General features: G+C 40.3%; 1 protein-coding gene across 5 annotated transcripts in view; it reads right to left on the bottom strand.

The window, feature by feature from the left end:
* Ca-alpha1T (Ca[2+]-channel protein alpha[[1]] subunit T) overlaps positions 1 to 24969 on the bottom strand; it is a 55698-nt gene that overhangs the window by 26535 nt on the left and 4194 nt on the right. For 3 of the 5 annotated variants that reach the window (XM_085654990.1, XM_085654991.1, XM_085654989.1), the window contains 10 exons: positions 15122 to 15234; positions 14403 to 14536; positions 13316 to 13413; positions 12293 to 12464; positions 3040 to 3143; positions 2375 to 2550; positions 2019 to 2111; positions 1672 to 1850; positions 1011 to 1183; positions 56 to 399 (listed from right to left, as the gene is read on the bottom strand). In XM_085654990.1, coding sequence (XP_085511116.1) covers positions 56 to 399; positions 1011 to 1183; positions 1672 to 1850; positions 2019 to 2111; positions 2375 to 2550; positions 3040 to 3143; positions 12293 to 12464; positions 13316 to 13413; positions 14403 to 14536; positions 15122 to 15234 — 1586 coding nt within the window. Of the gene's footprint in view, positions 1 to 55; positions 400 to 1010; positions 1184 to 1671; positions 1851 to 2018; positions 2112 to 2374; positions 2551 to 3039; positions 3144 to 5439; positions 5496 to 12292; positions 12465 to 13315; positions 13414 to 14402; positions 14537 to 15121; positions 15235 to 16354; positions 16592 to 24969 lie in introns of those variants that run through there. The other 2 variants (XM_085654992.1, XM_085654993.1) reach the window with 2 other exon arrangements.

Here is a 24969-nt window from a genome sequence, read left to right as displayed (position 1 = left end):
ATGGGGGACAGGGGATGGAGGTAAAAAAAGTGTAAGAATAAGGATCGGTACTCACGTCGGTCGCGTTGGAAATGATATTGTCGCTGCCGTTACAGGAAACGGAGGCGGCGCGATATAATCCCGGCCGATTGTACGAATTGCTCGACATTTCAGCCTCGGAAACTTCAGGACTCGCGCGCGGAGCGATACCCATGTTTCCGTTACCAGTGCCGTTACTAGAAACGCCACTGGTAATACCAGGCTGGGAGGCCGGCCCATTCGTTGCAAACTCTCCGACACTACCGCAAATCCCGGATGACTGCTGCTGCTGCTGCTGCTGCTGCTGCTGCTGCTGCTGCTGCTCCGCGTACTCTAACGCTGCCAATAGTCGAGGGCACCTTCCGTGATGAATTTTTCTGTCTGAAAATTGCCAGAGAGAACAAACGACTCAATGCTAGTCTATCGCGATCAAAGTCGCGCGCGCGAGAGAGAGAGAGTTTTTACCTCGATGAAAATTATCGAAAATCACTCGAAGACGAATTTAACGATTATTTGAAATTATGAAAAATTAAAAAAAGCGAAAAAGACAAGCTTTAGTTAAGCGAATCTCCGCTCTTCGAATGAAAGACCGTAAGCCGGCCTAATTAAAGCATCCTTGAAAAGTAGCTAGGCACTTTAAAGCTACTGTTTAACCCTTAATAATTCTAACAACGTACATCAATCCCTGGTTGGCTTTACTAATCGAAACATTTACACAAGCCTATCGGATTTATACTTTCGTACGATTTCGGATTCGATATAAATTCAAATAAGCGAAACCGAATATAATCGGATTATCGCGTATTTTCCATTTCTTTTCGACAAAAAAAAAGGATGTTTTTTCTTTTCCTTTAATACAAATTTGTCCAAAATATCGCGATTGTAGGTATACCATGCGTACGTAATGAATATAACGCAAATGTTCTTCAATGAGAGAGAGAGAGAGAGAGAGAAAGAGACAATAGGGTGAGCGATCGATAAGAAACACTCACCACCGGCTGCTGTTCTGTTCGAACCTGCTCCGCTGGGAGCCGACCGGAACGGCTGACCTTGTTGTTGTTCCTTAAGCAAATTTTGCTCGCGTTTCTGCTGCCTTCTGTACTTCCACAATCTGTACCTCTTCATTAGTCTTCTTTTACTTCTTCGCCAAAGATGAGCTATGTATCTGATATCGCGAGAGAAATATTTTTCTTATTCAAATCCCTCGAGCTCGAGACGTAATCAATGCGGATGAACATTAATGAAGATTTCCATTATGATACGTGACTCTAGCGAAAATTCGAGAAATAAGAAGAACTCGGAGTAAAATAGTCGCGGGCAGAATATGACGTATCATTTTCCAACTTTCAGGGATAATCGATTAAATAATAAAAAATATCCAAAGCAGGTCACCTAAACCGCTAGTAGTTTTGAAAACGAAACAAAAAGAATTTTTTTTTATCTTGTGCACGTTTCGTATTCGAGGCGAAAATAAAAGTGCTTTATAATGAAATCACTCGATCGTACAGACGTACGTTAGTAAAGAAAGAAGGGAAAAAAAAAAAGATCGTTCGGGTGACCCTTTTTTACGAGTCGCCGCTCATTCTTTTACAAATGTTTTGAACGTTCGTACGGTAGGAGAAACCTACCGTATGTTGACGACGTAACGCTTACTTGACAATTTCGGCGTAACAGGTAGTTGGTTCGGATGTATTCGTAGACGAAGCCAGAGTCGAAGTCGAATGAAACCGAGCGCGCTCTAATCTCATTCTTTCCATCTCCCGTTTCTTCGTCTCGGAAAATTGCGTCGCTATCACGACCAGGCAAAGATTGATCATAAAAAAGGAGCCGATCTAGGAGAATTAGAAAGGTGATTTTAATGACGAATCAAGTGACGTACTATACGAACGTACGATAAATATAAGACAATGCGCGAAAATAGAAAAGAGCTCGAAAATAAGAGATAAAATAAAAGAATAGAGGAAGAAGAGGTTGGCGTTAAAATGAATATGATTACTTACGACGATCAAGAGGACAAAATATATCCAATCCCAAAAAGAATGAGCGTCCTGCACGTAGTACATTATATCCGTCCATCCTTCCAGACTGATCACCTGCGAGAGGCTCTGTTCGTTATCACTTATCTGATTTGTCTATCGATAGCTCCTTCGATAGCTCGCGATTTAATGTTATCGAGCGATCGTGATTAATAATCACTCCGAGGTATTTCTATATTATACTTTTTGTTTCCTATCCAGTTGTATCGTAACGATTGTAAGAATTTGTAAGAATTAATGCTAGAGGATTTAGGAACGGATCGATATTACGAGCAAACCCGTACGATATTCGTTAGATTAAAATGAATGATGCCACTCACGAGAAATATGGCTACCCAGGCCAAGCCGATATTATCGAACGAAATTGTGCCTTGAAAAGGATTATTGCCCTGACCCTTGCACTCGGTATAATAGTGATTCCAGTTAACGCAGGTGTCGTTGCTGATAAACGTCGTATTGTTGTTCGGTAAAGCTGTACTATTGCACACCACATTTCCTGAAAATTAATACGATAATTCTAACGATGCGTAAACGACGTATCGAGCATCGATCTACATCGATCTGTAACGCCAACGACGAGGAATATAAATTGCTTTCGAAGTGACGATCGCGAGATTGGTCATTTCGACGGAAAAGAGAGATCAATTAAAAAGAAAAAAAAAAAAAAAAAAAAAAAAAAAAAGAGAAAAAAAAGAAAAAAAAAAGAAGAAAAAAGAGTAGAGGAAAAATGAAAATGAACAAAAGCCGTCTCAATTTCGAGAGGAAAATTTGATTCGTTCGTTCTCGGGACCGGCCGCGGAATAAAAGATTTTTTCCCCCGTAAACGAAACAACGATTAAACGATTTAATGACGTTCAAAAAAGGATACATCGAATACGTTAAAACGTAAAGTTGTGATTCTAACAGTTGCGATCGTACACATACATATCTATACACATGGAGATAGTGGGAAACGGCTCGAAAATGTGTCGAGGAAAATACTTGCCCAACTTTAGCGGCGGCAAGTTGCTGCAAGAGTGCATACCGCTGTCGTCGGGACGCGAACAAATGTAGTCCTGACCCTGATACTCGAAGTACTTCTCCAGGTCGCTGGAAAATCAAGGAGGATCGGAATTAAATCGATCGACTTTCAGCCACACTCTCTCGCTCGTACAAAATACGTACGTACAATAGGTAAGTACATACACAGGGTGTCTCTTCGAATCTAAAGGCTTGCGTGTGCAACTTATGCTTTATGCACGGACTAATGCACGGATGCACTTTCGTTGCATGCTTCGTTTATGCGTAGTATACAATTACACCCTGTCATCTATGCGTATAATTGTGTAAGGGTGTCCCGATATACATATATCCTTTTTATTTACCTACATATATACGTACACATCGAACGGCCTCTTGTGCGTGTCTGCCGTTGCATATGTGTATATATACGCACATATATACATATACATATATATATATATATATATATATATATACATGTACTTATGTAAGTAGAATATTTTTATATAGCGATATATACATATACATACATGGCATACAGAAAGTATACGTATATGTACGCGCGCGCGCGCTCACGTGCAAATACATACCTCACGTACAACGACATATAGACGAGTCAGTAGTGAAGAGTTTAAGCCAAATGCATGTGTCGACACGAGATAGGGTGCACGCGAGAACAGGTGGCGACGTTGAACGGAAGGAAACGAGAGATGCGAGAGAAGAGAAAAATAAAACAACGAAGAAAAGAAAACAAAGAAAATAGAATTCGAGCATTATCGCGAAAATGCAAGAACCGTTCTTCTCGCTCCGTTGTTGCAGCTCGTTTTACATTTTTAAGCGTGAATTTCTAACTAGCGGTGTACGCGCCTAGATATCCCACTCTTTCTCTCCTACCTATACGCAAACGTATTATATGTAAACGATATTTTCTCGTGGAATCAATTTCAAAATAAGACCAGATAATGTGCGTTTTCGAAAAGCAAAGAGAGAGAGAGAGAGAGAGAGAGAGAGAGAGGGAGAGAGAGGGACGTGCAGTCTTTTAATCTAATTTAACATTTCCGAACTTGCATTATGCATCGTGTGCCAACTAGCACATTTTATCAGTGCGGCACGATCGATTAATAATCTCTCTTAGGACGAAACCACATCGTGTGTCATTTTGCGTAGGTCGATAATCATAATCGTTTTAACCCTTCACCATCTTCTATCACTTTCTTACGTCCCTTTATCTTTATCTTCCATAACAAAACGATAATGAATACCCAAATAGCACCATTACGTTCTATGAGTATTCTCAATACTTTTCAAGGATATTTCAACATTCCCAAAATACATCGATAAAATAGATAAATGGCATACTCGAGTATCTCGAAGCGCAAAATAGATAATATTCGCTGTAAGCTACGTTTATACATCAAGATGAAGAAAAAAAAAGCGGCTACGTCTCAGGAACAAGAAGTTTTCAAACGTGTGTGTTCATTAAAACTTTCTCCTAGTTTATAACTTTGAAATTATATCTTTGTAAATTTGACGTCATTTTGAAAAGACTTAACATATTATAAGGCTAATTCTATTATAATTTCTCTTTTCAAAAGAAACGGCTATGAACGGCGTAGAAAACGATTCAGCAAATTTAGTTAATTTCTCGTAATATTCGTTAATCTAATACTCGATCGTATTTATCAGTAGAATGAAACTATAAGCCAAGGGGAAAGGCGAGAGAAATAAAATTCATGAAAATCTATTTCAATTCCACATGCTCGTATAAATAATTGGAAAAGCCAATAAAATCCAATGAGAGAAAGTACGCGCAACGTGTGAAAGAGCGCGCAAGAGTAAGCCACTAGCAAACTAAGTTAAACTAATTATGAAGAAAACGAACGATACTCGCCAGGGTGATTCGAGCGTAGCCGGTTTCGTTGAACCGTGATTACTTCGAATAGATTACGAATTTTTTATAAATTTAATCCAATTATGCGTAAGAATATTTCGAGAAAATAATAATTTGAAATGAAATATTTATACGATAACGTAACCTGCTATCTGGGTAATGAATATTATATTTCGATAAAAACGATTGAAGCCAGTCGAAAAGTGAACTTTGCACGCGAACAGTCCTAAAGTATGCAAATACTTTAGATCAAAATCTTGAGAATCCTCACGGTAATTTCTGGCACGCGGTAGGATCGTCGAGTGCGATTAAATTCAATGGAAAAATGGAGTTTCTCGTCGCAATCGAAATAATGCGAGCTAATGGTAGACTTATCGTGCCGCTATCGTTGTCTAATAACGTCTAAATTCATTCTATCGTTGTGACATGCAGGTCTGGTGATAATATTTTTATACACGCACACACTCTCCCATCTTTATAAGGTATATCTACCCGTCGCGTTACTTCTGCTTTTTCTTCTCATCATTTTACAGGCATCGTATCTTTCGGTTATGAAAAATTCATTGACATCTTCGATGCTCGTTTCGTTTATCAACCCCCTTCGCGTTTTGATAACCGACCCTCTTATCCATCCTTTGCTTCTTGGTACTAAGTAAACAAATAATAACGTGGTCCTTGAAGATTAAGAAAACGTATGCGTCCATTCTCCTTGCGATCGCGGACGTGGCTAATGAAACTGTTTAAAAAGGCAAAGAAAAGAGGAGGTGGAAGAGGGAGAAGAAAAGGGTAGAGAGGGAGAGAGAAGAACGAAGACGAAACGCGAATTGGAGCGATCTCAAAGGCAGACTCGTTAAGAATAATTGGAGTGCGAAGGGATTCGAATTCAAAGTTACGTATATGCCATCCGGCGAAAGCTCTTCGAGCCCCTCGAAGAGAGCAAAAGGGTGTCCTCCGATTTAACCGCACAGCATCGCATTCTACTCTACTGATAGCGCGTGTTTGCTCTTGTATTCGAGCAACAATCTTGGTTGGCGCGTTGCGCAATTCAGACGCACAAACGTCCAGTATCACGCAACTGTTGGAGAAAAAGGCAAAGCTTATCCTTCGAATTTCTTGGAATGTCGAGGAAAAAGGGAGAAAGAGAAGAAGAGAAGGACGCGCGGCGACGCTCGGCGCCGATAAACGAACGATGTCGATAAACGTTCAAAAATAGCCGTTCAAAATAACGGTAAGCATCGATAAATTCACGTTGGCTCATTCGAACGGATAGGAAACGTCTCGCTTTCGCGTACCATCGTTGTGAGTTTTCATTAGCGCTCGCTCACGAAGCCTTACAAATTTCGCGCTCCGATTTTATTCGCTAGACTATCGAACAATACAAGGAAACGTCGATCTTTACATTTCAAGTTCCAAGATGGCTTAGTATTTTAAACGAAACTGACATTGACGATTCGATTCCGTTCGATCCACTAAACTTTCACTCGAAAAAGACGAGCTAATGGAAACGTTTATTTTTCCCGGCGGCCTTTCTTTCGTTTCGGCTGCTTTCCGTGATCGCAAATCCGGTTAATACGTGTTTCGTTATTTTTAGTAAGCTATTATAAGACGGTACTGCTCGCGATAATTTGCAGGAAGGAACTATAACACGTATAGATATACGTGTACGTATACGCGTGCTTTTAACCAAGAGGGGAAAAGGTCAAAAGAAAGGAACAACTTGGGGTTTTTTTCTCGCCCACGAGATAAACATCGTTCGTCCTTTAATCGATCAATCGACGGAAAGATCACTTTTCAAGACGACGTTCTTCCTGTTAAATCGCTACGCCATTATAGACCCTGTTGCTTCGAAAGGTCCCCTAATCACTGGAGAGCAGTAATTACGAATAGTTAAATATCTTTGAGCACGCTTACCGAGCAATACCGTCTTAAGCAATACCGCCAGAGTTTCCTATCCCGTTTACTTTCAATCTGAAACCGCCTCGTCGTCGAACTTGTCATCGACTCTAAACGATTTTCTATACTCGATGGAACTCCGAGTAGTTTACTAATCGCTTCGACTATGCCCTCTCTCTCTCTCTCTCTCTCTCTCTCTCTCTCTCTTTCGCACGCTAATTGAAAATAGTACTATCTTGGATAATTATCACTATGTAGACAAAGGAAATGTATCGTTTCAATGACTTTTTCTCCTTTGAATCTCCTTCAGAAAAATCTGAAATCCGTTCGGCATAATCGTCAGCCTCGTTCTTGTCAACCCATACAATTCATATTTTCGTCCTCGTTCTGTCATCTCGTTAAATCCTTAATGACCTTTGACGACCGTCGAATCCGAGATAAGAGATTGAAAAAAGACGTCCTTCACGTTGAAATTAATCCGTCATTACAAACGGAATCCCGAATCGTGACTGCTAACCGTATTAATGCAGAGGAAAGAGAAAGAAAAAAAAAGCATTCGAATTTAACAAGAATATCGTCTGGGTGATCGTTCGATAGTCAGCGCGACGAATAACGGAGTTAACGACCCGTCGTTATTCTACATTTTAATACTCGAGCATAAATAAGTCTAGACGATCTTGCGATAGAAAGTAAAAAATGACTCGAGATCGATACGAAGTCGGTAGAAAAAGATTATCCCAATGAAGAAGAGAACACGCATAAAAGATGAAAGAAGATAGACGTTACATCGATTAGATTGAGAAAAGGGGATGCACAGAGAAACAAACAACGTATTTACTCGTATAAGTATATATGTATATATAAATAGATCAATCGGAGACGTACAAAGAAAAGAGTTGACATACACGGCGTACAAGAATGTGTGTGTGCGAGAGTGTGCGTGTGTGTGTGTGTGTGTGTGTGTGTGTGTGTATCACACCCATATAGAATTAGCCAACGACTAAGTTCGTAGCTGAAATATCTTTCTTATTGTCGCAGATAGGAAGAAAACACAAAGTGGCATGATACGAGAGACAAAGTATGCGCCAAACGTTCCTTTAAATTTTCAAAAATCAAGAAAAATATTTCATGAAAGATATAGATGTAGATATAGATGTAGATGTAGATGTAGATGTAGTAATAGATATATAAATGGAGAGAAAAGAAGTAGAACACATCGACTCGTGCATCGAAAAACCTGTCGGAGGCATTCGTCGTATCGACTCGGCGATCGAAAGGAGAGAATTGAAAGCACGAAAGAGACGTTTTTTTTTATTTCTTTCCAAATGGACAAGAGCGACGATCGATTCACGAGCGAATCCGACTCAGAATCTCATTCTTTTTCTTCCTACAAACGTCAGAGATCGTAATCCGCGTGCCATGTTATTATGTAAAATCTTTACGGAGACCATAAAGAAGCGATACGCGTCTCGTCCTATCGGAGACTCGACCATTTGTCGGACGACGATAAGTATGCTAGGTCAAGGATCGACTTAAAGGAAAAATACTATTTTCATCTTAAAATAATTTCGCATAACGAAATGAATATCATTCAATTGATGGCATAGAGATGTTAGCCGCCTAATTTCGTTGGTTAATGTTGGAAAAAGTATTTGATAAAAATTGGAAACAATTGTATAAAATCCGGACGATTCGTGAGATTCAAAGAAATTCACATTGTGTTACATAGAATGATTCGAACTCTAGTAATTACTTTTGCCGTGAGTAAAATCGACCTTTATATATATCTCCTTTCGAATGGAGAGGTAGTAGGATCGAATAAAAATGGAGAAAATATTGGTCCATTATTTTCAAGACGAGCATAGGATCGTCTTCGACCTCGATATACATATATGTACATTTATAGACGTATCAATGTCTTAATGTCATATCTGTTCGTTCGACGTTCAAAAATTCGAAAATTCGAAAATTCGAAAATTCGAAAATTCGAATGTGTTTTAGCGAACGACGCATGAACCGGAATCGGGTACTTTGCCCGTTGTCCATCAGGCAGCATGCTTGATTAACACACTACAATCACAGCCGCAAAACGCTCTTGCGAAGAAACAGAGAGGTGTGTATAATATATATGCGCGCGCGTGTGTGTGTGTGTGTGTGTGTGTGTGTCTGTGTCTGTGTGTATGTGTATATATAGATATATATACACGCTTTATCTGTCTATATACTATATATATATATATATTGTTGTTTCTATCGTACAATTATTTACATATGGATGCACGTGTATGTATATCCGATGATATATTTATGTAATATAATTAACATAAGTTAATATATATATATGTGTTTGTGTGTGTGTGTGTGTGCGTGTGTGTGGGTGTACAGTACATTGTTCTCTACTAGAGCTTACTAAATGCGTGATCGAACCGAGTACTCGTCCGAGAGTAACCTGCAACAGCGAAACAACAGCCTGTCACTGCTCCCCAAGGGTTACATACTTATTATATTTCTACGTTTGTTTTTTTACTTTCTAGTTACGAAAGAAGTAAAGGAAACGAAAAATAGTAAAGAGGGTGGTTGGATTGAAAGGTGCCGAGAATAGAAGAGAAAGGACTGTATCTTTTTCTCTCTAACTCGATAACTGTTTTCGAGACAGTTTTCATTTCGCTAGTAAACAAATATATATATAATTGTACGTTATTATTATTTTGAGCTTGCTCAAATTTGTTTTCTTTTACTTGGTCGATATCGATGAGTTTTTGTGCGCGCGCAAGACTACGAAAGGCGAGCACACACTTGCATAACACGCTCGCTTGAATTTTGCACGACCTTGGATTTAATGAACTCCGCGTGCATTTTTTTTCCTTCTTCTTCCCTCTTGCGGCTCGCATTGAGTGCGGCTTTCCAGACATCGCTTAGTGCTCGTTAGAATAGAAACTATGAAAATACGTAGATGGGAATTGTTGCGTTCGTTAATTTAACGCGCGACGCTACCTTTTTCGCGCTTGAATATATACGAGTTTCCTCTTGCGTATCAAGTTTGATTCCACTATCGTAATAAATAAATCGACTCGAACAAGGAGAGAGGGAAGAAGAGTTTATGTATTTATCCATACGTGTCGGTACACATACGTACGTAAGATGCCTTCCAGCACTACCATGAGAAAAACCGAAGAGACGAAACGCGTACAAAGAGACTTGCGAGATAGAGACTCGAAGAGAACAAAAAATGGGCGCAGAGTAGTTTAGCGAGAGATATACACCGCGAAAGTCTCGACAAGCGACAGCTTTGCGACTAACTCGAGCCTTTCCCTCATGCACTTTAGTTTACTGTAAATGCGCAATATTTAACGTAGTATTAATGTATTATATGTAGGTATATGCAAGTATATCTGGGGAAAGGGGGGGGGGGTGAACCGCAAACGCGAACGCTCACAAGGTTCTCTCTTCTCGATGGGCTTTGAAATTTCTTCTCTCCTCCTAGCATAATTTGCTCGATCTAAAATAAATTTTAAAAGATTTTCACTTTTTTTAATCGCCTTTTTCGGAAATTGCAACAATATGTAAAGTCGCTTTATACGGTTCATCCTGTATTTGAGGAATGGGTTAAAAAATATCTTCGGTCGTTACCTTCCTCTCTCGCACGACTTTGGAAATCGTATTCGTTAGTTCGTCAAAAATCATCCTGTTGTACCTATGTTAGTAATGATTACAAACTGGCAAGCATCAATTGCGAAGCGTAAAAGAAGCAAGTTGTTTTATATGGCTAAAGGAGAGTACGACGAGTCGTCGTATGCGAGGCAAAGAAAATATTTCATCCAATAAAGTGATGTGAATCGTTGAAATGTATATAACGTACAGAACGTTTTACGCCTCGGTACGCGACGTTCTACGCGTGCATGCTTAAATGTGTGTGCGTGTGTGTGTGTGTGTATATATATATGCGTGTATATATATATATATGTATATATATATATATATATATAGACATAAGTGTATAATAGAAGTATGTATGTATGTAGGAGGATATAGAGGTATAATAGTAGACTCTCTCGAGTGCATGCGAACGGATTGAAACAAGTGACAGTAAGTGCGTAATAAAGATGTATTATAAACCGTACGTATAATTGTCAACTTGGTACGGACTGTGAATTTGTTTCACGCGAGACAAATTGTCTTTCACGGAAAAAAAAGAAAAAAAGAAAAAGAAAAAAGCATACGCGCGCACGCCTCTACTTGTACGAATAGTCTTGAAGAGTAGCGTCTGTGGAAGTAATAAAAGTAGAGCCAGAAGAAGAGTAGCGTGAATAGGTCTTGATCAGGTTAAGCGACATCGCATTGCGGTTAATTAAGATAAATTAAATTTCGATATAGGAAGGGGCGAAACGAAAAGATTCGATAAAAATACGTATATTAACTCGGGAGAAGAAAAAAAAATTAAGATTCTCGCGTATGAAACGGAAGAATATTCGTCGAAACTCCGTTGGATTTTTAATGAAATCGTTAAATTTTGATTAACGCGGCCGATAGCGTTAATTGACCGCGTACTATCTATCGTCGAGGAACTTTCGTTCGTTGATAATATCATTGAAGGAATATCGAACGTTTGCCCTAGCCAAACAGGTCGCCTCTTATTGTTTTCGGACTCGAAAATGCTGAAAGAGGAAAGGAACAAAGACGAGAGATAATTATTCTCTAGTTCGGTGGTCGCGCATAACGAAGCTGCCCGATCGGATCTCCAAAGTCATTTCATTAGAGAGATATATCGCGAGACATCGCGACGCATTTCGTTCGGCGTCTTTTCTCCGGAAGCGGAGAATCAATGACGTTCGCCGACGTAGACGTCGTCGATAAGACGCCGGCCTTTGTAGACGCCCCGGTAGAGGCACCCAGACGCCGAGGAAGAACGCCAATCTATCGTGGAATTCCATTAAATTCCTGATTAATGATTACGATTGAACGTAGAGACCGTCAATAATAATATAAAGCTATAAAGATACGAGTAAAACTTGTTACAATATAATGAGAAAAGTGAGCCTTCTCTATCGTTATATTATCTCCTCGATCGTAATCCTTAATCAACGAATGAAGTAAAAAATGTCAATAAATTTGAGACGCTACTCTATCGTAATCGTGGGTGAATGGAAAAGTCCAAGTAATAAAATAGACTAGAATATAGGAAAAAGTAGATAGAGATTAGGAAAGGAAGACGATGATGAATGGAAATGGAGAAAGAAAAAACGCCGTAGTTATGGATATGGAACGAAATAAATAGTAGGGAAGGAGAGAAGAAGAAGAAGAAGAAGAAGGAAGAAAAGTAAACTGACAAAAAAGTCTGGCCGAAGGGACAAATGCGGAGTTCTTTTTCATCATTTCTCCTTCCTATTTCTTCCCCTCTCTCCGCTTTCGTCTTTTCGCTCGTCAGCCAGACGGTAACTTTACTTTTACTTACTCGGGATACTTGACGTTGGGAAGAGCCTTCAGGAAGCAACGTTGACGCAGGATTCCCTCCCAGAGCTGTACGCCGACGATGCCGAATATGAAAAATACGAAGAAGCACAAGAGGAGGACATTGCCTAGCATCGGAAGAGTGTCGAGCAGCAGCATCACGAGAATTCGCATACCTGTTGGACGATCGAATCGGAAACGTTAGATATTGCCTTGTTATCACTTTAAAGAAGGAGAAAATAACACATATATATTTCTCGAGATTCGATAGACGTATTTCTCTCTCTCTCTCTCTCTCTCTCTCTCTCTCTTCCAGATGCCCACGAATTCGAAATCCATTCTATTTCCGCGCTCCGTACTCGTATATACCTGCTCGTAACGAATATTCTTTCGTAATAATGTCATAAATCCTTTCGATAACAAGGAGAAAAATTCTGAGCGGTTAAATTGCCTCGATAAATTTCACTCTATAAACGCTTCGCGCGCTCACCAATCGAAAGATTCGAATCGTTCGTACAATATTAAAGAACGCATTCATTTCAAACGAACAAACGCTTTTTTTATACAATATGCAACGAGGCACTAGAACCGCTCGTTCGAGCAAGATAATTTTTCGTACAAAGAATCCCAAGGACGAGTAATTCGAACAAATTGATATAGTCGTTGCGGCTGTTGTTGTCGTCGCTGTCGCTGTCGTTGTAGTCGGAATCGATTGCACGCGCGCATGCTTGCTTGCGAGATGATACGAAAATCGCGTATAAATAACGAAGCTTGTTTGTTTACGTTTACATAACGTGACGTAGCAGCAACACGCGCATATACACAGAGAGAGAGAGAGAGAGAGAGAGAGACTGTTAACGAAACGTCCGACCGTTTTCACGCGTGCCTATAAAAGCGACTATAAGCTTAGACGGATCGATGACAAGAGTAAATCGAGATTATTCGCACACTCTCGCAAAAAAAGAGAGAATAGGTGAAAGACGCGCCTATCGATGGTGACGCGCGATGAAACGCCTTTCGTACTTACTCGGTATTCTGTTGATCGCTCGTAATGGCCTTAGAACCCTTATCGTCCGTATCGCCGATAGATTCATGTTTTCCACGTTTAGGCAGTATTCTAGTGCGCTGCAAACGACAGATATCATTTTTCTCTCCTTCCCTCGAATTACATATATATTCCTCGGCACGTTCTAAACCCTCGACGAATTCAAGAACTTCAAGAGTTCCAAAAATGGATATTAAAAGCAAACTGTTATTAGATTAGACTTTCGAAAACTTGAAACCAATTGACTTTCAGTAATCGTTTATAAATGATCAATTTTCTTTTATTCGATATATTTCAACCTTATCCGTTCGATCACATTCTTTACAATTTGGAGAAACAACCGCTCGTGAATGTTTATTTTATTCATCGAATTTCTCACTATTCCAATTAAGTTTTTTCTTCGCTATTCTAATTAAGCGAGGCTTAGACTTTCAGGGGGGAAAAAAGAGAACGCATCGTTGTTACACATACTCGAGCGCGAGATCAAAGGTTCACGAGTATACGACGAATTTCATTAAAAATTTCACAAATCGAAATGAAATTGAATTTTCTTACCACGATACCTGCGAATTGGAACGTAGATGAATGTTTCAACAAAAAAAAAAAAGAGAAAAAAAAAAAGAAAAGAGGAAAGAAGAAAGAAAATAAAAAGAAATATCTTTCCAAGTCCTTCTTTACAATTTCTCATAGCCGACATTTCAATTAAAATTTTCTATCCGTCCAGTCTCCTTTCCGGCCGTACACCAAAATCAAGATTAATCAATATTTTCGAACATGCGAAGTATAACCGCGTTCACCAGCAATATAAAGCCAGCATTATCATATTCCATATTCATTTTCATTCATTCCCGATCATTGGACGAATCGTGACGAGACTAAGGAAAAAGGAAAAGTGAAATTGCAAGATACAAGGCCGTGCAAAATTATTGAGAAAAAGAAAAAAAAACATGTAAGATGGTAGGAGCCGCGAAATCGTGCCTTTTCAAAAGTACTCTCCTTGAAGAGAGAGAGAGAGAGAGAGAGAAAAGGAGAAAACTCCGAAAATAAGAAATAACAAAGCATTACTTACCCGGCTGCTACTATAAAGAAATCTAATCTATTCCAGGAGTCAGCGAGATAAGTCCCTTTACCGTATATACCCATCGCCACCATCTTTATCGTCATTTCCAAGGAGAAAAAGGCGAAGATTATATCGTCGAACATCTGTAAGAAGAAAAAGGAAAAAGTTGGGAAAAGGAATAAGCTCGAATACGAGGGGCTGATGGTTGATGTAGGAAGAAATAGAGCTTGGATTGGGAAGGTCCATCGAGGGTATCCAACGTGATTGATCGAGGGCACTCGACGAGAGATTCGATTATCGACGAGCATCGTACGACAATGGATTGTGTTTGTATTCCTTGTATCTTCTCCATCCTTTATTCTATTTCGAGTATCAATTTTATGAGGGACAAGAAGCTTTCTTTCTCTCTCTCTCTCTCTCTCTCTCTCTCTCTCTCTCTCTCTCTCTCTCTCTCTCTCTCTCGTCGGAGATGGACACAGGAATAACCAATAGATTCAACTCGATTCGTCGTTCGATTAGTATCCCGATCGAAAGCCTTCGAAAGAATTCAATCGCCTTTCGAGCGATGAATTACTCGTTACAGGATGGAACAAATTAGTCAATTAGACGTATCGTTAAGATATCGTCAAAGTACTTGGAAATAAATGTGTAAAGTGTACGAAATGATTACGATATATAACGTGTCTTACGTCACTTAAGATCGTAGATCCGTCATCGCGCGTACTTACCTGCAATATCTTGCACCTATTCGTCACGCATTGGTCATCCACGCAAGGCTGGTACATTCCTAGCGTTATGCAGTTCAAAAGGATCACCATCATGCTCACTCTTTCGAACCACGTGGATCTCAGTTAAGGAAAAATATATTTCCTAGGACAAATGCATATCCTAGGACGCGTTGTAGCTTGTTAAACGATAAGATGGACGAGAGTAAATTCCCCTTTTTGGTAACGCGCAACGAAATTATTTCGACTTAGAAGATGGAAGAACGCTCGAACGGCGTAATTAAAAACATAGAAGCGTTCAAAAACGCTTTCATAAAATGTAGGTTAAAGCGACGTTAAGAGTACATACATACCTATATGTACCTAGGCGTACAACGACGATTCATTGTGAGAAGTTGTTTATGTTAAAGAGAGAAAGAGCGGAATGTTGCAACTGGTTGGTTGTCATGGAAAAAGCGTATATCGCGAATCATCGATAGCTAGCCTCCTACAACGAATATTACACCATTGTGGAAACCAAGTAGATGATACAATGGGTGTAACAATGGTTAAGAATTTCGTGATATCACAATGCTTCAATTTGTTTCGCTGGTTCTGCTAGAAAGGAGTCGCATCGAATGAAAGCGAAGATTATGAATGGACAAAGGAGAGTAGCCAAGGAGAAGTTTTAAATGCATCGTAAGAAGAAGCCTCACGGCAATAGGCGATTCCGTATTCTCTCTTATCGTCAAGCCGATGATATATTCCTTCGCGACGGTGGTGCGCTTTCACAAAATCGATGTCTATCTTCCTCTATCTCTTTTTTCTCCTGGATTAATTATTTTTACACATATATGCATTATTGGTAATACTTGTTTCTCTCTTTTTCTCTTTCTTTTTTTTCTTCCAATGTTTCGGACAAAAGTTCCTTCCATTTATCTTATATTTAACTTACTACGACCACGCCACGTATTTGTCTAGAGACCACGCATCGCGGTGATTATAGGTAATAGTAGTTGGTTAGAATAATGCAAGCTGCCCTTTTAACTTACTTACAGCATTGACTTTTTGACTTTCCCGAAGCCAAGACATATTTTTAGCATCCATCCGCATATAGGTACGTATCTATACGGATCTGTCCATATGGTTAAGATGGATTTCTTAGCCAAATATAAAGCTTTAGAAGAACGTACTTGTGTTCGTCGCGCGTGCATATGATATACTTGAAAATTGGATCGAATTGACGAGAACCCCTACCGGTTTATCCATTCACGTTCGTTATGCGATATTTCTCTCGTGACATCGGAGCATCGATCGATGAAGCGATGTTCGACCATAATCTTTTGGTCGATCGCCGTTGCCAAGTGACTATTATCTAAACACTTCACTTTAACTCCATCCAAATGCATTACCATCGGATCTGACGGTTGCGTCGTTAATGGAGCTTTGTTCGATCAGTCCTTTCGACGGGATCCAGGAGAGGAGGGATTGCGTCGAAGGGTGACGTTTTCGAGCAGCATTTCTAGAGAGAGAGAGAGAGAGAGAGAGTAGAAAGGAAGAAAAATTGTAAAAATAGCTATCTCGTTCGTTAACGCGGCGCACGTCGGAACGTGCGAGAAAAAACAAAAAAAGAAAGATCGAATAGAGATCGTAGCTGAAATAGAAGCGTCATCGATGTCGCATGCAGAAACACTCTTTAAGAGGTAGTTGGCCCTCTTGATTTACGGTATGGCAATATATAATGTTAAAAGGGAGATCGCGTGACCGTTACCGTGCACGCTCGATCGTAAATTCTTTCCCCAGAGAGAGAGAGAGAGAGAGAGAGAGAGAGCGTCGCTACGATTTTATAATAAAACGACATCCAACGTGTACGTATGTACGAGCGTATCTATGCATCCATCCATCCATATATGTACGAACGGAATGAATTTGTAAGATGCAAGCAAGCGACTTATTTCGAACGAATTTTCGAGCGTACCGCGTAGAGACCGTTAAAACTCGTTGTTCCCGTAATAAAAATCCTCCTCGTTTCCCGAGGCGTTAGCATAATTGGATGGAAAATTCAAATACGCTCGCGGGTTAAGCAAACAATTTGGAAAGTGTTACGGTGTTTCTCTCCGTCCTTCTTTTTCTTTATAAAGTAGAAGGAAATGTCCCAACGTTAATATTATATTATATTATCGTCATGGAGTAACTTGTCTCAAAGAACGCGTATTTTGCCTTATTTTCAATCGATTTATTATAATTCGTCCGGCGAAGCGATTACCCGCGAATTTACGTTTGACGAACGATAGGCAATAAATAAATTTAGCGGCGTTTCACTTGAAATATGTATTCACCGTTTGCAGCGAGACGAAATTTTTTTCTAGGTCAGCGATACTTTTAGCACGAGAATGGGCGGCTGAGACGCGCGAGGAGACGTGCAAGATTGAAACTACTGCAGCAAGAATATTCCGTTTTCTTCCGCTTGACTTAGAGTCCCCATTTGTACACGATTTATGAGAGTACCGTCGTCAGATTAGATATCATACCATAGGTTACTTTAAAAGAGAGGAAAAAAAGGGAAGGAGATTTTTCGGCATCGAGCCTAAATTGACGTTTTTCTATTTTTCTTTTATTTTCTTTTCTTTTCTCTTTCGTTTCTTTGTATTCTCCATTTCGTTAGAAAAAAAAAAAAAGAAAAAAAAAGAAGAGATCTTTGGATCTTGGAAAGTTTCATCGCAGCAAGAATTTTATCGCTTTTTTAAATAATCTCCTGTCGAGATCTCTAATTGGATTTTGTTATCAAAGCTATTTACGAAGAAAGGAACGTTACGATAGGGTGGAAAAATCCGCGCGAGAACGTCTCGCTGGCGGTAAAGTTGGATGAAATGAAGCCCCACGTACGTGTAGATTCGCACAAAGCCCAGAAATACGACATTTCCGCGAAAGAACACACGCCTATTAAATCCAGTGACGCGCATTGGAGAAAGTTTGTTAGGCGAAGGACGAGAGAGAGAGAGAGAGAGAGAGAGAGAGAACAATGTCTGTACTCCTTAAGTAAAAGCTCGTGAAACTTCTCTCCCTTTATCTTTCACGCGGTAGCCTATAAAGTCCATTCCTCTCGAAGATCTTGGCAAACTTTGCCAGGCTGGAAGACTATTAGAGAATTATTGTCCTTTGAGGATCTATTTTATTTTTCTAGAGGGAACAGACGAAACTTTCTTCCTTGTTAGAAGAAGAATTACCTCGCTCGTTCGTTCTTCTATCATTGTTACTAACATTTTATTTCCTCCTCTGCTTTTCACTCTCGATAAGAAATAAAAAAATCATCGCTATCGCGTTTGAATGAAACATCTTGCATAGTTTTTTGACATTTCAGCTTTCATTTTGTCTTGAGTCTTGGAAATATTTCAGTTTTGTTTTTTTTTTTTTTTTCATACATCAACGACGCGTACCGTAGCACGACTTCAGTCTCCATTAAAACGTACTCTGTGCCTGTATTCAAGCACCACCGGTAAATCATACGTCGGACAAACTTACCAACCGGTAGTTGTGTCGTAGCAATGTTGCGTATAATGCCGTGCCATTTGTCCCTTTCCCCTTCCCCCTCTCACTCCTCCCTCTTTCTATATCTCGTACCTTTTTTCACTTTATTCCTTCTCTTTGTACGCGAACTCTAGTCTTTGAGCGGGTAAATACTAATAGAACAAATGTGCCAGCGAACAGCCTCGCATTAAACCCAACCAGTACCGACCAGCGAGGGAGAGGGGAGGGGACCGGTGGGAGAGAGAAAGAAAGAGAGAGAGAGAGAGAGAGAGAGAGAGAGAGAGAGAGAGAGAAAAACTTTCAAACGACCAAAGTTTGTATTAATTACGTCGTTCTAAAGGAAACGAGGTATACGGACCGAACGGAACGAAACGGCAGGGACCTCATCTATAGCACGCACGAAATACAAATATCTACGACCTACGTCCTACGCATAAAGTTAAAGGAATCATTTGTATTATTAAGAAAATCGCGTGTGCTTGGAAGAGTTGGTATAATAGTACTACGACGATATGGGCGAACGAGCAACATTACTAAAATATCTCTTTGTTTACAAAATGAAGAAATTGATAGAAAGCGAAATAAAAAGATAGTAATTTTTGCTCGCGTTGAAAAATAAATGACGTTACGCCGAATTCCAAAGAAAGTACGTAGGACGTAACATTGCGAGCGAAGAAATACAAAAAGGGGAAGAAGGAGAATAGGCATTCGTACGAGAAATCGAATGTACGTAAGTTACGCAGATACAAATTGCGTGCGATAAAACGCACGCGGTCGCGTGCCTATTGTATACTGACGTATACGTAGGCATGTACGTGCGTGTGAATGAGAAGAGAGGCGTCATTGTAACGCGTGGACAGGAGAAACGCGTTTGACCTAACGCGACCAGAGAAGCCAGCTGGTATCGGATTTTCCTCGCTTCCCGTGTTACTACCTACACGATTTTATATATAGTGCCTGATCAATTACTCTTCGATAGACGCCATAGAAGACGGCACACGGTAGCGTCGACGCGAGATGCATCTTGACGTATCTTAAGCGCGTGTGGATACACCTTCTTATCCACCGAACATCTGTTTCTCGCTTCTCTCGGCCGTCTTCTCCTCGTTTCTAAGAATCCAGTCGATCTCGGAGAATGGCCCATCAACGTGCGAACGCGTTGGTATAGTATGTGAACCCGATCTTCCGACGTTGTAATGATAGATCGCGAAACTTTGACGATCGAATTTCGATAAGCCGAGTCCTTTTATCGAATTTATTTTAAGGAAGAATGGGATATGTCTTAAAAACTTTACATGTCATATTTTTATTCTCGGAGCAAATAAATCACCGCAAATATTTCTAGGGAATTTCACGACGACATGTTCGTTACTTATCGATAAAAAGTATATTTCATTTCCCTTTCTCGTGTATCGGACGGGTGTTGAAGCCAAAAGAACAATATCCTCGACTCCTACGAGTCCACATGAGAAAATCTCGATTTAATCCGAGAAGTCGTCGTATCAAGCCCTTGATATTACATGGGTAGCTCGATTCCAGTGGCCAGCAGATAGCAGGTAGATCGTGAGAAACCTCCTGCGTTATCTACTTTCTACAAACGTGCAGAGTGTGTCCGATCAATAAACGACTCGCCTCCGCCAGGCTCCTCTCTTTCTCTCTCTCTCTCTCTCTCTCTCTCTCTCTCTCTCTCTCATCCCTGTCCCATCTCACTCTCGCCTTCTTGGACGCCTCGTCACGGCTCTTTAAACGTAAAAACATGAGATGCAACCTGACTCCTTGGCGGAAAAAAAGCTCATCTCTCTCTCTCCCTCTCTTGGTTTGTTTATCACCGATCTATGTTTTCCTCCGACTCTTTTCCTCATCACCTTTCCCCCTCAGTCCAACGGAAGCGATAGCGAACGTTTTATCGAAAAGAGCCACTACTCCGAGAGCGTAGCACGATCGTGTGGCTCGAACATCAGAGAACATGAGAACACGAGGGTGCAAGACCTTCGGCCTTTTCGGCGCGAGAATATGTCGTGGGGGATGTTTGGCCGAAGATGGCAGATATGCGGCTAGAGATATCGGAGAATATGAGAGTAAGAGAAAATGGATCTAGCGGCTCGTGAGAGAGAAAGAGAGAGAGAGAAAGAGAGGTCAGGCGTGCGCAGAATCGTTCACATCGCTGACTCGTTCCATTATCATATTCGATCAATGCCACGAGATATATCGATATCTTCTCCCTTCGAGCTGTTCTTTCCTATTCTTCTTCTTCTTCTTCTTCTTCTTCTTCTTCTTCTTCTTCTTCTTCTTTTTCTTCATAGAATCTCCCCTTTCTGCCTATTTACTCCTTCTTTTTCTTTTCTTCACACACGCGGCGAAAGATTGACCCTGCGTTTTTTTCCTCGAGAATTGAATAAAATATGAAAGCTAATGCTTCGTTCGCGACTTGTTGGACAAATTTCGCTGGTGTATGTTTCTCGATTGAAATATTTGCCGTTTTAAAATAATATTGAAGAAAAACGCGAAAAAACGAATAAATGAGTTTTCTTGAAAAATAACGAATCGCATCGTTGCCATACGTTGTCTACGTAAAAGTGCATTTATGTCGAAAAAAATATTGTTGTTGATTTCATTGCATATTATATGCGTGAATATTGAATATATCGTGAATATCATAAAAAATACAGACGTGTGTGCGACTGCGCGGGATTCTATACAGCGTACACAGCTTGCTGTAAATTTTTCGCTAGACAAGACGGGTTCAATATTAGCAACCGGTGTGCTTACTCGAAACAAATACGAAGCAACAGATATATGGAAAAAATTTGATCGCATAGAAACAAATCCTACAACTAACTTGAATGAAGCGACCATTTATTAAAGATTACTGGAAAAATACTGGAAGAAAAATAACGAGCGATCGTCGAAGTTAATATATTGAAACAATTGGAATGGCAAATAACGAAGCGTGTTATAAATTGAAAAGCTTTCTTACTTCGGCAAAATGCTCGCGCGCACATGTAAGGGACTCGTGGACCGAAATGCAAACGAAGCCGTGGCTCGAGTCGGATACTCCAAAGCAAATACTTGCTCGTACCTTCGGATGGGAGTTGACGAGCGAATCCGTGAAATAGAAACACTTGGCTCTATAGCAGCACTTACAATTAGCCCCCATCAGTGCTATACCGATGCTAGAACTAACGAGGTATCCTTAAGTAGTAACAAGTAGTAACAACGATCGTTCATTCGGTCAATCCGATCCGCAGCTTTGCCCATTAAGAAACGTGTCCGTTAAATAGGTGCAATTATTCTCGTGACATTAATTAAAAATGTAAGTGTTGTTTAGAAAATTTCGCGAGATGGAAGAGAAATGAAGAAAAAATGATGAAAGAGGAAATCTAGTATAAGCCGTCGTTGTATATTCAGTAAAGACGAAGAAATCGATCAGGGCCCATACTCTTAGGAATTCACCGACGGCTAATGACATGGACGATCGATCGAACGCAGCGACCGAGCTTGAAGACCTAAATCGGTGTAAAAATCCACTCTTATATTGCCTTTTAGTCCTCCTCCCTTTCTTGACGCCCCTTCTTTCGCGCTCGCGCCTGCTTCTTTTCTCGCGAAATATCTCAACGCGGAAGCATGCACGATAAGAAACGTGAAATAGGAACAAAGAAGAAAATCAAAAAGTGGTAGGTAATACTTGCAATGCTCGGTTACCTGCAGAAAATTTATAACGAAATCGCGACGAACCAATTTTTCTTTCTCTCAGTCTCTTATCCGAAGAAATACGACACCTTTGTCATGCGATATCCTTTTCTCTCTCTCTCTCTCTCTCTCTCTCTCTCTCTCTCTCTCTCTCTCTCTCTCTCTCTCTCTCTTTCAACCCTTGTCAACTACAATCTCGAACAAAAGTGTGCTGCATTTAAGAATTTTTAAATAAAATGTTGACTCTCTCGCGAGTATAATTATTCGATTAAAAATACTTTGGAAAAAAAGGAAAAAGTAAAAGGCAAAAAGTGTCCAATCGAAATCTTGGCGAAATGTTATCGAATAAATCACTAGAGTGTTCCGAACTTTTGATCGAATTTGTATATTTATTGACAACAAAGCGAAAATACGAGTCTCGGCGGACGCGCATAAATATTCCGTCTTTTCTTTTTATTCGCCATTGTCGAAAAACTTGTAACCTAGTGATTTTGAAAGAGCGAAATGAAATATATCCCAGGACAAATAAACGTGAATTAATAATAATTTCAATAATTAGATCGCTACTCACTACGTGGAGTAAGGATACGCGTAAACGATCAACGCATTATGGACGACAATAAGAGGATAAAAAGATAGAAATCCCTTTTATCGGATTTTCACTGGAAGTAAGATCTAGAGCTTTTAAAGTGAAACGAGCGATTTCATATTTTCACATTACGTGAATCGAGATACCTTAAATCGTACTTCTCTTGGAAATGACATAATTTTGGACGGTAATCAAAGACGCGTATACGTGTAAAAGTAAAAATGTTCGAAATTTAGATCAACCCAGTTGAAGGAAATTCTACAACAACGACGTCCGATAGAGATGCGACGAGACGTGATAAAAAAGGGAAAGAGAAGAAACAAAAACCGAGAAAAAAGAAAAAAGAAATGGGATAACACGCACGAAGAGATGCGCGTTCACACGGTTACACGTCGAAATCCTGTTGAACGAAATCAATCACGCAGGACGATTCTGGGGAATCCGAGGCGGCCTCGGATCAAATCTTTCGAACGCATATATATCTAGATGATACGCAGATAGAAGGTAGAGCTCCCATTGAATACAACGTTATTTCATATTCCTCTCGTCTTCCAACGTTTCGTCGTTCGTCGCGACGATCCGCCCTATTCCTCCTTCCTTCTCGAAATTTCGAGTAAGCCGACCCACCCCTATACTCTCACTACTCTCATTCCCTTTTGCCCGTAGACAAATCGGATATGGCGATTCGATAAATACCGAAAGGCGTAAAAAAAGAAAAAAAAAAAAAAAAAAGAAAGAAAGAAAAAAGAAAAAATATTCGCACGCAAACGTGTAAAAACGTGTCAAACGTATAGATACGTATCCTACGTACCACGTATAGGGTACCACTATCGACTTTTTTGCTTCGGACCTCGCTTCTCAAATATTTAACGATTGTGTAACGCGCGCGCGCGCGCGCGACCCATAGGCGATTTACATCGCGCGAAAGTATATCGCATTATTCGTATTCGTACCGATACGCAATAAACCGCTTCTTTAGTCGTTTAATCGCAAGACGATTTCTTCGAAGCGTCGCTTTTTATTTCAACGACGTCGGAGATTAAAAGGCGTATACGAGGACGTCGTATGGAGAAGAATTGACGATATGATCCAAGCACTATAATCGAATTAATTTGTCGGCTCGGCAAGACAATATACCGATAATTCCGCTAAACCGCGCGTCAAGCCAAGCTATATTCGTAACGTCCAATTTACGGTTCTCGTGTGTAACTCGCGTCTAATTATCATCCGACGCGACCTTCGATCGATCGATTTGCTCGCGTGCATCGTTGCCGCCGTTAGAAAAACAGCCAAACTTGCCAACAGGACGATATCGAGTAATACGATAAAACGAGGAAAGATTAGATAACGGTAGATCGAAGATTTACGATAGCTGAAAGTTTAGGGAAATTTACTCACGGAGAAGTTCGACGTAGAAAATCTAACTTTCTATTGGTCTCTCCTTCGACGGCGAATAAAAAGAAAAAGAAAGAGTAAAACGGAAGAAGCAAAACCGACTAATACATGTAGAGATAGGTGTCTCTTATCGATGATGATAGGTGCCTCCTCTCCCTCGCTCATTTACGCGAAGCTTAATAGACAATCAAGCCCGGACGAGGACGAGCGGGCAAATTGTTTCAATCGACTGGAGCTTCCGGTATCCGAAAGTCGGCCGTCAAGATTGGCTCGTTCTTTAATTATTTTTCTTCCTTTTTCCAATCGATCGATTCGTCGACAAATCGGTCGAACGGAGGAGGAAATGGTGAAAAAGGAGCCGGCGAGGAACGAAGACAAAAATGGAATAAAAGACGCGACGAATCGCAAAATGCTTGGCCCGCATTCGCGGTAGTCGCAGTCACCCATTGTCCGCCCGACGCACAATGGGAATCTTTCTATTAGCGCTTGTTGCGCCGATCCTGGAGCTGACTAAACTTTGCCCGCAGACCACGTGCGTCCCGCACCGTTACCCTGTAATTTCGCGCACAAACGGATACAACTGTAGGCGCTATACAGCCTACAGACGGATATAGAGAGAAGGAACGTGCGAAGGGAGAGAAAGAGAGGGCTGAAATAAGGGGAAAAAGAG

The sequence above is a fragment of the Vespa mandarinia genome, chromosome 2 (genome assembly GCF_050613455.1).
Source record: "Vespa mandarinia isolate Hongniang chromosome 2, ASM5061345v1, whole genome shotgun sequence".
In the NCBI taxonomy this organism is placed as follows: Eukaryota; Metazoa; Arthropoda; class Insecta; order Hymenoptera; family Vespidae; genus Vespa; species Vespa mandarinia.
This window is presented reverse-complemented; position numbering and strand designations above follow the sequence as displayed.